The 17,475-nt window shown below is 42.9% G+C and overlaps 1 protein-coding gene across 1 annotated transcript in view; it reads left to right on the forward strand.

Annotated features, from left to right (window-relative positions):
- LOC306712291 (sterile alpha motif domain-containing protein 10-like) overlaps positions 1-11,657 on the forward strand; it is a gene marked incomplete at both ends in the record, with an annotated part of 36,391 nt that extends 24,734 nt beyond the window's left edge. The window contains 2 exons of the mRNA XM_079181505.1: positions 3,685-3,825; positions 11,635-11,657. Of these exons, the coding sequence (XP_079037631.1) occupies positions 3,685-3,825; positions 11,635-11,657 (164 nt within the window). The remainder of the gene's footprint in view (positions 1-3,684; positions 3,826-11,634) is intronic.
- Between the last annotated feature and the right edge of the window lie 5,818 nt (positions 11,658-17,475).

Here is a 17,475-nt window from a genome sequence, read left to right on the forward strand (position 1 = left end):
CACTCAATAGAGTGATAGAAGGGCGATGTGTTGTTGTAGGCCAGCCGTAGACGTTAGCATCAAAAAAACAATCAAAGAAGCAATTAAGAGCCAGATTTCTCTATTAGATTTTAGATTTGTTCATCAAGACTATCTTCACAAATGACTATAAAGGAGCTCCACCACGGTCACGTGACTTCACGTCTCCACCGCTGAGCTAAAGGAGGACGAGTGTTCTAGTGAGGACGCTTCGTCTCCTTTACACTCGATTTTAAGACACGTGAAGAAGATTCTAAACTCACCAGAGGGGGTTTTTACTGACATGTTGTATATCGTAGAACTAAAACGTTAAAATCTCTCCGGCTGGTGTTAAACACAGACTTTATTTCAGGCAAACAACACATTGAAATATCACATCGACTTTGATACGAGGGAGCAGGAAGTGCAAGAAATGCTGACTCGTCTCTGGGTTTTAGGACTCACTCCTGCAGCGCTCTATGTCGGCAGATTGTAAAAGTTTAATAACCCGGCAGTGATTTTAGTGACTGAGACTCTGTTTTCACCCGGTTTCAATACTGTGACCTCAGAATGACGACACCCGATGACCGAACCGGGTGCTTTTTATATATCGTGATTTTATTTTGTTGTCGTCAACATGTCGGTCAGCGAGGCTCAAGATACTTTCTCAGGATTTAGATTTTAGCATTTACAGACGTGAGATCTAGTAAAAAAAAAAAGATAAGCGAGACCACCTCCAGATGTGAGGCCTTGCAGACCGGATTACGTTCCAGCTGCTGCATGAATTCACACCTCGCGGTGATGTTCTTTCCTTATCGCGGGTCGTATATGTGGATGCAGGTCAGAATGTTTGTGTTGAAGCAGACAGGATGGAGACTGTGCAAGCAGCCTACAGAACAAAAGAATAGCGAACATTAATGAACGTGACTCCTGGCTGCACTTACCTCGGTGCTCCTGTGTATACACAAGGTGAGAGACATGTAATACAGCTCAGGCCTTCGGGGGCGGACAGCGTGGACTAAATTGCTCCGCCATCTAAAGGTTGTCCCTTTCATAAGGAAGTCTTTACCTTCCTCTCCCCTTCGGATTGCTTTTCAGATGCTTTTCTAAGTGTCATTATTGCCCCGTAGCCCGGGCAGAACGGACTCCCACTTGCCCACAGACGTCGTTAATAAGCAATTTATTTTCGAAGCCAAATTGAGAGAAACGATCTCCATTGAAACAAGCTTTTGTTTTCGTTGTGTCTTTTCTCTCTTTGACAGCCCTACTTTCCCTATCTGCGGGCAATTATTAGGAGCTGTATTAAGTCTGTCTGAGGGGAATTGATTTGAGCTCCATTCATCTGCTTTGTCTCGTCTGTGTACACACACACACACACACACACACAGACACACACACACACCACACACACACACACACACACACACACACACACACAGACCAAGGGCAGTGGTTTTTCTAGGACATACTGGCACTGCTGTTTGGCAAGCACACACCAGAGGGCTGTTGGGGAGACGGTTCGCAGAGGTTGATGAGTGTGTGTGTGTGTGTAAAAAAAACAAAAAACTGAAACTACTCACAAAATAAATGGAGAATTATGGTTGTTGTATCCCCAAGACAGTTGCGCTCACACACAAAAAAGGGTTGTTCGTCTCTCTATGTGCTGGAAACAGAGAGCACCTGGACTCTGAGGAGAAGTAAATAATCTGCCTTTAAACCACTTGTGCACACACATACACACACACACACACACACACACACACACACACACACACACACACACACACACACAGACACTCACACACACAGACGCATCCATTAACCCATTATGAAAGCTAACTGGTTTGTCATGGTTTCCTCTCCCGGGGAGAGGAGACTTAGAGGAAGCTACTGTCTGTATTACTCCATCTGGTTGTGTCACTCTTAGAAAGAAGGGTTCTGACTAGAACCATAAAGGGTTCTTCCGCTTGTCCTCATAGAAGACCCCTTTTTGGCTCCTGGGAGAATGTTATATAAAGGTCTATATATATATATATATATATATATTATATTAGGCATCCATATTACTCTCTACCCTTCCGGTAGCTTTCCTTCTCAAAACGGTTTGCGACCCCTGTTATGGCATTCTGGTTCCACCGAGAACCCTCTGTGGCGGTCCTATCCAGAACTGTTCCACCTTCTAAGTGTGCTAACAAGGGTTTCATCTTGGACCCACCAAAAGGGTTCTACAACAAACCCTCTTACATCCCAAGGGTTTCATCTAGAGCCCTGAAGGGCCGGGGGGATGAGCCAAACAGGGTTGTTTGGTCGTCTTGGTAGAACCCGTTTGGAACCCTTATTTCAGACTGTAAGGCGAGAGCAGTGAGAGATGTATATCATATCTCAAATAACGTTCAGTAGTTCAGTCTGCTGCCCACAAAGTATTCGTCGCTTAACTTCAATACAACTTTATTAACAAAAGAGTTTCCTCAATCTCTGTCGATCAAAGAAACGGGACGAGTACAAACAAGTGTCGTCATGAATCCTCATCATTCCCAAAAGTCCTCGTCTCTCGGGGCCAATCGGACTGAATTTCTCTCTCTTGCACACAACAAACACCTTTTAATGATCGTGTGCCGTTACAATCTTCATTCTGAGTCTGTGGATGTTCACGTCTTAGAGGGAGAGGTGAGAACGACACCGTTCATGACAGAAACGGAGGATATATTGACGTCTTCGGGAGGGAAATAAGAATGAATGGAGTGATGTGGAGAGTGAGCTGCGTGAGTAATGAGTCTAATTATGATTTGGGCATCGTACAGAGCTGCTGCAGGTATGATGGATTCCTCTACGGTCTGCACCAGCGAAGGACATGGCTCCCCTACCCATAGTAATCTGTGTGTGTGTGTGTGTGTGTGCACCTGTATTATGAAAGTTTCTTGCCTTTGTGTTTGTGTGAGTGCAGCTTGGTTGTAAAAAGCTGTTTACTGTGGGTAATGGTATGTTAAATGTGCTACGTCCCCCAGGGTTAACTTTCAAACTCTAGTTAAACTCCAGCCAGCCGGAGTCTTTATAGAGAGCTGCAAAGGACGACGTTTTTTTTTCTGCAGGCCAACCAGGAAGTTCAGCATCGAACTGGTTCCCTCGACAAAAAGACAACGGGATTGTTGTCCGTGGCAAAAAAAAAACGCTTTGTTCAGCGAGATAATCTTCGCACCACGTTTATGGTCTTTGAAGCTTGAATAACGTGAAGCTATAAAACAAAACTACACCACCATCACATGAGCGCGAGGAAAAACACAACGGGAAACCGTCAAGTCGGCGTGTTGACATTTAGTCATCTCATTATAGATGCTTGTTTGCAAAGATGCCTTTTTTAAGAAAAGTAGAAGCGTGGAAGGAGAACATTCAAATCTCTTGAGCTTGTGTTAAACACAGACCTTATTTCAGACCAAAACACAATTCCAAAAACGTGGACACGTTTTATTTTCTGACGGAAGTCTTCGTCACACATGATGTGTTTAAGGACCCTCGAAAAAATGAAAATTATGACATTTTTTACAGCTTCTGGCTCTGATAAATGGTGTAGTTTTGGCGATTGTTGGGGTTCAGAGGGTAAAGAAAAGGCTTTTTTTGAAATTACTCAGCTCTAATTGGAATAATAATTGTGTGGAAAGAGAAACTAAATCCCCTCGTCCTCCTCGGCAGGACGGGCGTTGCTGCGTTTGAACGGGGAGAAGCTGGAGAGGATGGGAATCGTCCAGGAGACTCTGAGGCAGGAGGTCCTCCAACAAGTCCTCCAGCTGCAGGTCAGAGAGGAGGTCCGCAACCTGCAGCTCCTCAGTCGAAGTAAGTAACAAGAAGGTGTGTGTGTGTGTGTGTGTGTGTGTGTGTGTGTGTGAGAGCGGCCATGTTTCTGTGGCCCTCTGTGAGCGATTGTGTTTTTGAAAGAGAGAGAGTGGAAACATAAAGAAAGAGGACGGCGGCTAAATTGGGAGGAGGCAGTCTGAGGCCACGCATGCCTGCTGTCACATACGTGAAGTTGGACAAATCGAAGTGTTTGTTTGTGGCTGCGTGTGGTTTTATTGACGGGGAGCTGCTGATTTGCTGCCCTGCCTCTGAATGACGGCTTTGGTAAACACTTTTATTATCCGGTCCATCAATAAGCCGCCTCAGTCAATCACTGCTGACCTGGATTCAGCTTTGTGGACGCGCCTGTTTTCCGGCTGTTGTTGTGCTCGTTGTGGGCGGTCGCCTCCCGTGTTCACTCGTGGCTACGAGTCATCAAAGTGACAGTGTTCACACAATTTACGCTTTTCTGGAACTGGATTTACTAAAAATGGTCTTTGGAGATTGTTTAAATCTTCCAGGTGTGCAACTAAATGTTACAGATACTACAGTTAACTATCACTTGCAGAAAATTCACTTAAACTCAAGTGGAAACGTATATTTTATCAATAAAAAGAAGAGACACAGTTTGTTTTTTCCATTTTCCAAGATATTCTTATTGAAGTGCACTGAGCACCTTCCAGCTATTTCACTCAGGCACCACAGCGTTGGAGCTCATGCAGCGTTGGAGTTGAATTGCAAAATGCTTGTTGCTTTCCAACGTGCTTCAGTAATTCAGGAGCTAAACATTCTGTTTTTAAACGTCTGGAGGTTTTGACATCTCTCCTTATTAATGCAGCGCTGTTGGAGAGCAGAAGCATTTCTGCAAACATTTACATTTTAAATGAAAATAACTGTGCGTTTAAATGGAGCGTGTCGTGCAGAGCAATGACGTTAATCATTATGAACGGATGTTGTTTAACAATCAACAGTTTCATTCACACAAGTACAGGAAGTCTTTGAAACACTCACTTTCTGATCATTCAATGCTCGTGCTGTTACTTTATTTTTTCCCCTCCTCCGTCTGCTTTAACGTCAGAGCTTGACAGTAATTATATAAACAATTCTGGGTTTTGATGCCCATTTCAATCTATCCATGACCGACCCGTGGGACCTGGAAGTGTTTTTGCAGACGCAACATCGACTGCGTTCGGAGACCAGAAATTTTGGGAGAGCTCCACAACCCCCACATCGATATGAAAAGTGTGTGTGTGTGTGTGTGTGTGTGTGTGTGTGCGTGTAGGTGTGTGTGTGTGTGTGTGTGTGTCTGTGTGTGTGTGTGTTATATAGAGAGTGAGACAGTAAAGAGGTAGATGTGATATAAAAGATAAGGAGCATAATGCTGCAACCCTGTGATCTAGAGACATAGAAGACTGTGAGATGACGTTTAGAAAAGTAATCAGGTCATCTGCAGACACTGAATGGCATAGAATAGTTTTAACAAAGCATTTTTCTAAAAAACATGAAGGGAAATGACAAACTTGAATCGGAAAAACGAACCTTATCTTGTCTGAATGACGAATGAAAACACGTAAAAGACGAGGTATTGATTCTTGACCTGACAAAGTCAAAGTGATCGGCAGCACAGGAGGAGCATTCACAGGAGAAGCCAAAGCATTCACCGCTAAGTTGAGCTGCTAGTCAGTTATAATTAACAAAGACCGTTATGAATGCATGCATATCCTAAAGCCTCGATGTGAAACCATAGACTGTATATAAGAAGTGGACATATAGTCATCATGACGTCACCCATCGGTTTGTGGCCATCTTGGATTACGGTTGTTGTCATCTTGGCTTTTTACAACCAGTGAACCATATTTGGACTGAGGAGGAGTGATGTAGAGAATCAATCACCGTGTAGCCCCGCCCCTAAAGCATCCCCTGCTTTATGGTCTGTTTGACTCTAAATGGACCATCATTTACTAAATGAACATCATGCTGTATTGAAGAAGACTTGAAACTAGAGATTGAGACCATAAACTCATGTTTACAATGTTTACTGAGGTGATAAATCAAGAGAGAAGTAGAGTCATTTTCTCATAGACTTCTATACAACCAGAGGAGTCGCCCCCTGGTGGACACTAGAGAGAATGCAGCTTGAAGGCACTTCCTTCCGCATTGGCTTCACTCGTCAGAACCGGAGGTTGTTAGCCATCGGCCTCTAACGGAGCTCATTTCCACCGATAACGATAGCTTGCAAAACGTTCTGTCGACCTCTAACCCAAACTCAATAACGTAACGTTTCCTCTCTTTATCATTCCAGCTCATTCCTCTTAGACACTGAGTGCAAATTGTTTTTATATGACACGCACGCCAATTAAGCATGAATTGAATCAAACTGAATTAAATTGAGGGATGGAATACAATTGATTGGCAAGGTAGAAAGAATTAAATTGCTGTTGGATGCTTTCTATTAATAGAGCAATGCAAATGTAATTTGCCAGTTCAGCAGACTCTGAGCTATAAGGGCAGGCTAATTTGCTGGCCGTATAAAACACCTGAGGTTCACAGGGTTGGAGGGTATTCAGAGGTGATAGAAGCAGGACGAGGTGGGAAGCAGCTGAAGGGGTGATAATGGGGGTTGTTTCAGTGCTAAGTGTGATGAGGTGGTAATCGGGTAGTAGATGAGGGCAGAGGTGCTAAAGGTCTGAGCGAGGACTGGAACATTACATTAAAAAAAAAACAGTTTACCATGAAATGACTCGTCCTGTCATTATTCTACAGCAGTGGTTCTCAACATGGAGGCGCATGAGATCGTATCATTTAGTCTCTCATTCTCTCACTCGTGGTCCCCAGAGGATGAAGCATGCAGACTGTTGTGATCCCTTTACTTTTCTTCCATCGCTACAATGAGGTTGATGTTTTTTTGGTTTTTGAGAGAAAGTATCGGGATGAATAGCAATGAATGATGAACATTATCGTTGTGAATTGTCATGACAGTGCCATCGTTAGGTCAAAGTTTAAATTTGACCAATAGTCTGTAAAACTAAAAAAGTCCCGTGTGCTCAAGCGGTTATCTTTGTTTAGTGACGATTAGAAAATGTTAGTATGCTAACGTGCTAAACGATGGGGTATATCAACCCATCCTCAAATAACGGTTTTCATGATATCTTACGAAAAGTTACTTCTTTATTTGTCATTTTCCTACAAAAGCCAGCAACATGTGCCAATTTTCGCTTGTTACCTGCATGTGGTCCTTTCAAAATAAACTTCTGTTCTTTAAAAGGAAACAAGGTTTAGGCAACGAAACTACTTAGTTTGGTTTAGGAAAAGATCACGTTTGGGTTAAAGTGCCGTTACTGAAGTACACAAGTTCCTTGACAAACTAATGAACTTTGACTTCTGGTTTCACACGTAACAGCGTCTCCTGGCTGATGAATCGCTGTTTGTTGGACACATCCACTCCCGCCCACCCGGTGTGGGCCTGTGCAGCCTTTTTACTTCCTCTTTCATTATTACGTGCATAACACACGACACGATTTCGTGGGATACCTACAAATTATGGCGCATTATTCTTCGTGAACACCATCATGTTAAGGTTGTCTCTGTGCGCATGTTAGCATGCAGATGCTATCGTTTAGCAGCCTCAGAGAGCTAAAAGTGAGAAAGATGCTGATATGTGTCGGAGGGTGAACGATTCCAAAGTTTCGACGAGCAAGTGATACGTGTGGAGAAGCAATGATGAAGGTTAAGTTTAAAGTATAAAAGGCTGGAGGTGAGAAAGAAAGAAAGAGCCAGACTTGTTGCACAGCAGCTGATGCACCTGCAGGCGGTTTTGGTTCACGCTGCGCTCCACACAACCTAACACACACGTTCAGCTATTCTCCCTGAGCGATTCTCCAGATACATTTACAATTCTGGTGTGATTTAGCGGAGCCCTGAGTCATACCGCCTGTCAGGTCTGATTCATCTGCAATGGATTTACCAAAGATTAAATATTGATCTCACAATAAATGCTGAAAAGAGGATGAAAGTACAAAATAAGCTTGAGTGTGAAGTGAAGTTTGTCTCCGATCCCGAGCCGCGATAGCTCGATTTACCGCGACCGTTACAGGACTCTCATACTCATTCACGTCAGCGACTTTGTACAAAATTGCACACTTCGGTGCTCTCTTACACCTTTACAAGCAAATGAGCGCTCGCCCGGTGTCTCTCCAACTCCTTTGGAATATAAAATATGTGAAGCAAAAATTAAAAAGGACAAATGAGCACGGAAACACCTGAGGGATTTGAATACGGAGAGTAGAAGAAAAGGAGGTTAAGCGAGCAGAAAATAAAGAGGACACGGAGCTGCGATTAGAGGTGAGATGTTTAACGGATAGAGAGAAATACAGGGCGGGGGGGGGATGACGGATCACAGAGATAAAGAAATGAGACGCGGTAAGAGGTTAATGAAAGAACACGGATAGCGAACGAGAGCTTGGGCTGATAGGACTTTCATTCCCCGGCTGTGGGGCCCCGACGCTCTGCGCTCCATGCTAATACGTCTGGAGCAGGCTCACCTGTTTAAAAACATTTCAAACTTAACTTCTGCTTCAAATTAATGTTGAAAATGTTGTTCTCCACTCAATAACCAAAGGAGGAAAAACATGAAGACTGTGAAGTCAAAGAAATGCATGTGACTGAAAGAGAAATTATGGAAAAGGGTTACTTTTGATGAGTAAATATAATTTCAGGAGAAGGATTTAAACGACATAGTTGCATTTGTACATTAGAGGAACGACACCAATTTTCAAGCTGGTCTCGTCCGTCATTCGTAGCTGTACCTACGATGCGGCGTGATTCGTAGATATCCCATGGAATATGTTATCCACGCTATCTTAAACGAGTACGTTTAAAGATCCCACACAGGGCAGACAGGAGGGGAGCTGGATGGGTCCAACAAACGGCGATCTATCAGCGAGTAAAACGAGAACTCAAAGTTAACGTTCTTGTCACGTAACTTGCGTACTTCAGTGACTGTACTTCCGTTATTTTAACCCAAACGGCCATCTGTAGCTAAACCTAACAAAAGTATTTGTGTTGCCTAAACCTAAGTGAGTTTTGAAAATAACGTATTCATGTAACGAGAGGAAGACTTTTGTAGGAAAACGCACAATAAGTGAGGAGTAACTTTCTGTAGGACGTCATACAAACAGCTGTATGAGGATACGTTGCTTCACATGAAGGTTACCCGTCATGGGGAGGACTAATAAGCCTGTAGAAACAGCTGTAAAGTGTGTTACAGGTCCTCAAGGTTGACTTGAGTTAGTCTCGAGACTGAACGTATAAAACACAAAACCCGCATTGCAAACTGAAAGAGTGGAGTTGTTATTGAGTTGCATTATGGGGATTGTAGGATCCAGTATTTTTTGGCTACTAGCCTCCTGCTGCACCAACTCTACCCGGGACCACGCTGCCTCAGGAGACCCTACCACTGTTGCTATTAGTTAAACTTCTACTGCACTCAATATATGTTTACTATCAATCACTCATCTCTTCTCCCACCATTCACTGAGTAAAGCAACTAAACTTACCCGTAGCGGTTCAGTTCTGATCTACACTGAAGTGCATTTTAACTGATGAACTTTTGACATTCGTTGTAACTCTCAACAAAACTCCAAACTTTTTACAGCCACCTCTCAAGTCTACAGAAGCTGGAGTGTTTGAAACTGTTTCTAACACTTCAAACTTAGGCCAAAGATTCAGGTCACGCAGAGTGGAAATTCAAATGCGATAAAAATCAAAGTTGAGTGTACATACAGCATAAAGGCTCATCCACCGCTTCAAGTTTGCATATTATTACTTCACAGTATGTCGTTTCCTCCTGTACACAACCCGTTCATGGCTGTGAAAGCTATTCCGTTGCTATTTTTTTGTGCATAAGACTTCAGTATTTCGTGTATTTTCAGCAGGCTGAGTACATCAGTCAGTCAGTGAAAGGTAAGGATGATGTCTTCCACAGCCCGGAGCCACAGCTCTCTGGTGGGTAGTGTGAAGCATGCAGGGGTTGTGGTAACATCTGGGAAGATCTGGGAGGGAGGCTTCAGATCAGAGCCCAGTGGGGGATCTGCCCTTCTTCTTCTTCTTCTTCTTCTTCTCCTCCTCAGCCTCTGGTTGTTGTCTTATCTTTGTACAGTCCCTCTTTCCTCCTCAACACATACAATGTTCATCAAAGTCGGTCTCGGCAGTGCGGAGATCGTTTCGGTAACCTTGCGATTGGTTACCCATCCTCGCGGAGCTTCACTAAAGAGCTCTGTGTGGTCTGCCGGACGAACTTTAGCACCAAATTGGAATAAGAATGAAACTCTTGAGCTTGACAGACAGAGAAAAAGAAGGCACATTCATTTGTATCCGCCTCTCCTCCTCCTGCTGCACCAACGGCTCCACCGGGAGCTCATTTTAAAAATAAAAGGGTTTCTATAAAAGAGGTGGTTTTTTTCTCTGTGTGTACAAACCCCACAGTCGTATCAATTGCCTCTCCGTCGTTTCCTGGTTCAGGTTCACTCCAGCACCGGCGTTACATCCGTCCGTTGTCTAGAGACCAGAGAGCAGAGGAGGGCTTAGAGCTGAAATGCCAACAGTCTGGGAGAGGAACGGCTGCCTTCCCTGGTGTCATCTCAGGATAGAGCAAACTGGCTGTCAGGGAAACCGAACATACGTCTTTTTATTACACGCTGATTAGCTTAATGCCATAATGTCTGCCCTAAAGTATATCACATGCCAGTGAAACGGCACAGTAGAAATATTTAGATGTGTGTTATAACTCTAGCTGTACACATGTGCTCTGACATTTTATGTTTTCAGCGTTTTCCTTTCACAGCTTGTGTCCACGTACACTGGGGACGCTCTCCATGCACCACCACGGCTCTCTTGAGTGAGTGCAGTGTGTGTTACATGAGGAGAGGCCAGCCTCCCCGGTTACGTGATAATTCAGAGGTTTTGGGGGGGGAGTAAGGTGTCACATACAGAATCAGGAAGGTGTGTAAGCCCCATACTAAAATACGGCATTTCAAGGCAGGATGTGTCTGCTTCATGGTGCATTAACAGAGACAAGTCCAATGGAGAGAAGTGTATTTTGGAGCATGCACTGAAGCTACAATGAGGGATGAAGTGAGAGCTCAATATTTCTACACTTCAAAGCTACGACGAGGAACGACAGCGGTTAGTGCTTCCGAGTCCTTTATCCACACTACAAAGTCTTCATTTAAAGTGACCTTTTAAAAGAAAAACGCACATCACATGACCATTCACGTACACTGGGCCTGCACAGCTGTACTTGTAGGCAGTAGTAGCGTTATAAACTACAGAATTTAACAGCGCATCAGCTGCTAGCATAGAAAACAAGGTCAATGACGCCTCTCATTTGTGATCCACGTTAGAGCAAAAATGGAGCAAAAGTTATGTGTTTTAAAATGAAAACGTAGTCGTGATGGAGCTTTAGAAAATTTCTCATTTTACTGCAGCAGGGTCTGACGGTCTTCCCCGTGTGGACCTGATTCTGGTTCTTTAGCGCCTCCTTTCATGCCAACGAGCAATTTGGCACCCCACCGGAGTCCGAGGTGAGAGAGTTTGTGGTGAACTTGCGTGCCCTGAATCATTTCCTCTGGTTTTAGCGTGGAAGCCGATTGTCTTGTTGCTTACAGGTTATCTACAAACATCAGTATTCAAGTGAGACTGCATCATAACCAGTTAAAAGCTCGTTGTTGTAACTTAAACTTTTGCTTTTAGAAAAGTGAATCCTAACTATGTACCCCCCCTCTTCCTCCTTTCTCTCCCCTCTTTCTGCAGCCTCTTTTGGAAACTTCTCTTAGCTCATCTCTCCGGATCCATTTGGCATCCCTTTCCCTCGTCCCCCCTGACACAATACATCTCCAGGAGCCACGGAAGAGCTGCCGTCTTCAGATATGTGAGCGGAGAATCGACGAAGCCTATAGATTACATGCCAACCGGTCTGGAGGACTCTCATTCAACGCGGCCAATCTGGGTCACAAGACACTGAAACGGCGACAAAGATGCTCAAGGCAGGGGAGCCCACTGTAACATAGCGATAAGATGTAAAAATCCCAACCCTAGTGATGATGTAGGCCTGTCACTGGCATATGCTTGATCGCAGCGAATCTCCCGTTTGGTTTCCTGTCTCGTTCTTATTTTGACATGTTTTTTTTTTACATGTGCACAACCAGGATTTGTCCGTCTGAGGTCATTACACGGACGACCCTTCGGCACGGTTTTATACGACCAAGTGCCACCATTTTGGCCACCGGATCGAGAGGCGTAGAAATCCTGATTTCCCTTTGAAGGTCTTAACACTGGGGCCTGTTTCACGAGGACTCGGACCTGGTCTCGACTAATGCCGATACGATCCTGATCAACTCTTCATCCACGGGTCACATTCTCCTCTCAGGACTTCAGTTTTTGGAATTATAGGTTTCGGAGGATCAATAATAACAATTTAAACCGAATGTCATTCCAACAATCAGTCTTTTTTGTATCGCAAAAACTGAACTGCAGTGAGAAATAATAGAAATATATAAATATATACAGTATGAGCGTTGTAGAATAACATTCACTGTACATCTGCGTTTACTGTAACAGTAGTCTTTTTATTAATGGAATGGATCAGACAGAGTTAATGTGATAATCACTGACTGTCTACGCTTGATGAAGCAATACTTTGAATGATAAAAGGTGAAGAGGAGAAGCGCTGCATTGGATAAATATTTTGAGATGTGAGTGTCTGCTGAGGGAAATGTAGATTTTTGCCTGTTAACAGCGAAGGCGCTTGCCAGCCTCACAGCTTCGGTCCTTTGTGTGCGCTCTGCTCTACACTGTACGTCATCTCTCGCACACAAATACTAAGAAATAGGACGTGGCCTCTGTCGTTTCTTACCCCACTTTCTTCCCCTAGTGTGACACGGTGATTTAAAATGCTCACAAGTCAAAATGACAGCTATACCCAGAATGCAAGAGTCCCAGCGCAACTCAAGTGAGCATCCTTTGGTGTCGCTCCAGACAGCAGCAGACAGCTATAGTATGATGAAGATGTTAAAGTCACATACATGAATAGATCAAATAAACAAAAAACCTCCCACCTTCCAACATCCCTCCATCCGTCCCTTGACGAGGAGTCTTTGGGCAATGTAAGTATTTGACTGTTAAAAGGGAGAAAAGACTCGCTGTATTATTTTTGGATTACCTGATGTACTGTAAATATGAACACTTTTGGTTTACTCTGTCTGATGACTGACGTGCTGTTTGAAATGCAAGAAAAGGAAAAACACATATTGTATCTGCTTTACAGATACGAGGACATATGGTGTGGAACATGATGAAAGCTGTCTTTTTAGAATAAACTAATTGAGATTCAGTGTTGGTCCTTATTTTGTATTCCTGGAAAATGGTTTATTGTTTGTTCTATTCTTGTAGCATCAAAGCAACGAGACACCCTCGGCAGAAATAAGTCTAAAGGTCCGCTGACATAAATAAATAAGAAGTAAACCGCTCTCGTATACATTTTAGATGATGGACGGGGATTCGAGGCTCGAGCGAGCTACAATATCGAAAAACGCGTTAAAGTGATGGAGAGAAATGTTGCTAATAGTTTAGCTTAGCATTCTGCTAACCTCCTCAGAAGACTGAATGATTCGTGAGATGGAGAGAAATGTTGTTAATAGACTAAACTATGAAGAAAGAAAATGAATTCCTAAACTGAATATAAAAATCGAATTATATTTTTTAGCGTGAGCATAATCTCAGACTTGCACCTGCGCTCCGACAGTCGCTCAGGGTCACGACTCTAAATAAATGCAAAGTGCTGCACTGCCTCCCTAAAGAGACACACCTAGTCTGTCTCCACACACACACACACACACACTGGGATCCAATTACTGAGACACATGAAGCATCTCACCAGTTGATAACAAGGCACACACACACACACACACACACACACGTATGATAAACAGATTCAGTGAACAGTGGCCTTCTCAACCCCCCGACAGAGAATTAAATCCGGGGGAACAGATGGTCGGACGGTGCAGTTAATTGGTTACTGTTTAAGTGTCTTCTCTTTTTCCAAAGCTCGTCTTTCGTCATCATTCTCTAAAAATCTAACTCTGAGGCTACTCCATCCAGCTTGTGTATCGTATATCTGCTCGTGTCTTCAATCAGCCCGGATCTGGATTCGTCTGACAGCACTGAAGCACGGTGAGAAACGCTCTCATCGTGCTTCTGTTGAGCGGCCCCGTAAGCAGCCGCTCCGGTGGAGCCGCTCGCTCGATTTTGTTTCTCTGGCCAGCGCCCAAGTGTTAATATTCAGGATAAAGCACTACAAAGCAAATCAAGGGAGAGAGAAGAGCATCATCTTTCCCTGGTAAAAAGGTCACAAGATGAATAACACAATCAACTGGATGGACTCTTCAAGAGTCTTTTAAGGGGCGCAGACGACCGCACTTGATGAAAAATATATATATTAAGTAGGCTTTTGCTCGCTCAGCAGAGGAGGAGTGGGAACATTAATCATTGCCACGGTGAAAGAATTAATCAGCGGTCAAATAGGGCCCCTCCATAAAGTGCTCAGCAGCGGCCATTAAAGATTTAAGTCTATCAGTTGGGCAGACGGTTACAGGAAAAATGGCAGTTGTCACTCAGTGGAGAGTGAAACACATGGAAGGCTCAGTGTGTAGTTGCTTTAACCTAACTAAGTTGTTTAGTTGCTTAAACTTAACTAAGTAGTTTAGTTGCTTAAACCTACCTAAGTTGTTTAGTTGCTTTAACCTAACTAAGTTGTTTAGTTGCTTAAACTTAACTAAGTAGTTTAGTTGCTTAAACCTACCTAAGTTGTTTAGTTGCTTAAACCTAACTAAGTTGTTTAGTTGCTTAAACCTAACTCAGGAAAGTTGTTTCCTGTGAAGACGGAAGTTTATTTTGAAAATACCGTATGGATGTAACGAGCAGATATCGGCATCGTGTTGATGGACTTTTGAAGGAAAACGAATGAAAAATTAGGAGGAACTTTTCGCAAGATATCATAGGAACCGTTGTATGAGGACACGTTGTAGACTGTACATAACAAGTGGACTAAGTCACCGCGACGTCAGCCGATTGTTTGTGGACTGCCGTTGTTAAAGCCTTGAGTTCGACATTTTGGCATCTAAGCATAACCGAACGCTGATTGTTACAATCAACATTAATGAAATAAAAACACACTGTGAAAGAGTTAAAGTTGTGAGACGAAACACGGACAACTCCATGGTAGACACATGTCAATCACCGTGTAGCCCCGCCCCTAAAGCATCGCCTGCTTTATGGTCTGTGTGACTCTAAATGGACCATCATTTACTAAATGAACATCATGCTGTATTGAAGAAGACTTGAAACTAGAGATTGAGACCATAAACTCATGTTTACAATGTTTACTGAGGTAATAAATCAAGAGAGAAGTAGAGTCATTTTCTCATAGACTTCTATACAACCAGAGGAGTCGCCCCCTGGTGGCCACTAGAGAGAATGCAGCTTTAAGACACGTCAGCATTGCCTTCACTTTTCAGAAACTTGCCACCTGGTTAAGAGCTGCTCTGGATAACTCACAGGACAGCATTGCCCCCTAGTGGAGGACTAAAGAATACAAACCATTAACAATAACAATTTAAACTTGTTAATATTTTAACTTATATCATTTTTAAAGAAGGATCAGTGGCATACTGTTTCTCTTAGACAGTACACAAGAGACAAAGCATAGCAGTGAGACATTATTCTAACTTTAAGGAAATGTATTTAGGAGATAAATACCTTCAAGTCATTCATGCTTTATTTCATCTTCATTCATCTTTTCTTTGCATATTAATACAAAAAAGTCTTTCATACTCTCCATGTAGCTCTTATAGTGTCATTGTGTTACAAAGTATGTAATAAACATGTCAGTTATTCCAGCAATCACTTTTAAATAACTTATATAAACTCATTTTTACAGACTGTCTTTTATGAGATGTCTTCTTTCTCTTGCTTTATTTTATCATTGTTATATTTTATTGATGTATTTTTGTGTGTCCTTATTTTATCGATTGTTTTTTGTTTGTGTTTAATCAGGGTTTCTATTTGACCTCAGTTTGTTTTGCTTTCGTTGAGCTTTCTGTTGTTGTATTGACTTTGTCTGTCAAATCACTTTGTGAACTCTAAATAAATAAAGTTGTTATTTAAGCTCCTGTGATATCTTGGGTGTGATACATCGCAGCAAACTTGGTACAAAATAAATGAGGCTCTGCTGCCCTCCACTGGTGGTGCTTCAAATATTTTATTATTTTAACATACATTACATCATGGGGGGGGGGGGGGGGGGGTTCAGATGATTTTTCAGCTAATAGGAAATATTAGGTCATGACGACTGGCACCAATCACAGACTGAGAGAGGCTCCTCTGAGGTGGCAATGAATGGTTCATTCAGTGAGCTGTGACACAAGGAGGATGTGATCAAGTGACATGTATTATTACCTGAGTTAAATGGGAGTAAATGTTCATATAGTTAAAAAAAAAAAGAATACAAATCCATTATTGTATTGCCTGTAGTGTTTGTGTTGTATGATTAACACATCATGCATTATTACTGATATTCTTTGGGGGTATTTATTATGGTAAAAGTCAGTATTATAATGCTGATGTAGCAGATAAACTCCATTAGCAGGCCTGTTTAATATTCCAGTGGTTTCGGAGAGGTGCTACTTGCAGTGACTGGACTACAGAGAGCAACATGAACTGAACGAGGATCATCTTCTGGTTCCGCTGCTTCGGATCGGGCAGATTTACAAAACCACTTTGGAGAGGGTTGGATTTGAGGAATTCTCAGTCCTGACCCTTTAATTTATTCATTTTATTTTTTTTATTTCGTCAGGAACGAGCGTCGTTACGTCGGAAGAGCAGCGAGTTGTTATTTAGACGTGGAGGGAGGGAGGAGAGGTGAGAATAAAAACAACCTCCCCGCCCCCGAAAATGAATCTGCTCGATATAGATAATAAGAATTAATAATAACGCGAGAGTTTGCAAGTTGCCTCAAGACTGTAGTTGCAACTGTCAAAAGGTGGAGTGGATACGCGCATGACCCAACACACATTACTGTAATACTGTACACGGCCGCAGAGATAATATCCGTATAAAAAAAAAAAAAGCCGAAATAATCCCGAGGAGCCGAACACAGCCGAGGTTTAGACGTTTCTTTTTCCTGCACGTTTTCCTTCGCTTCCGTTTCTCTTCCAAAGTGTTTCTCCTCCGTCGACATTTCTGCACTTCATTTATTTCTGTGCCTCCTTTTAGCTCCAGCACGCGCAAGGATTTCTATTTTTTTTTTTTTTTTTACTCCTCCTTCGTAATAAAGTCGCCATTTTGCTTCACTGCCTATATAAACCATCCCGTATTCTAATATTTTTTTTACCTCCAAGGAGTCGAGGTTGGGACTTATCTTTTTTTTTTTTTTTCCTCCTGGCTCTATTTCTTCTATTTGCGGAGCGGCTTTAACGAAGAAGAAGAGGGTGAATGAAGAAAGTGCCTCGTGGTGTTCAGCCTACATGTTAATGCAGGAGAGGAGGAGGAGGAGGAAGGTGGCGGAGGAGGAGGAGGAGGGGGGGGCACAGGCTGCTG

Source organism: Pholis gunnellus (genome assembly GCF_910591455.1).
Source record: "Pholis gunnellus genome assembly, chromosome: 2".
NCBI lineage: Eukaryota > Metazoa > Chordata > Actinopteri > Perciformes > Pholidae > Pholis > Pholis gunnellus.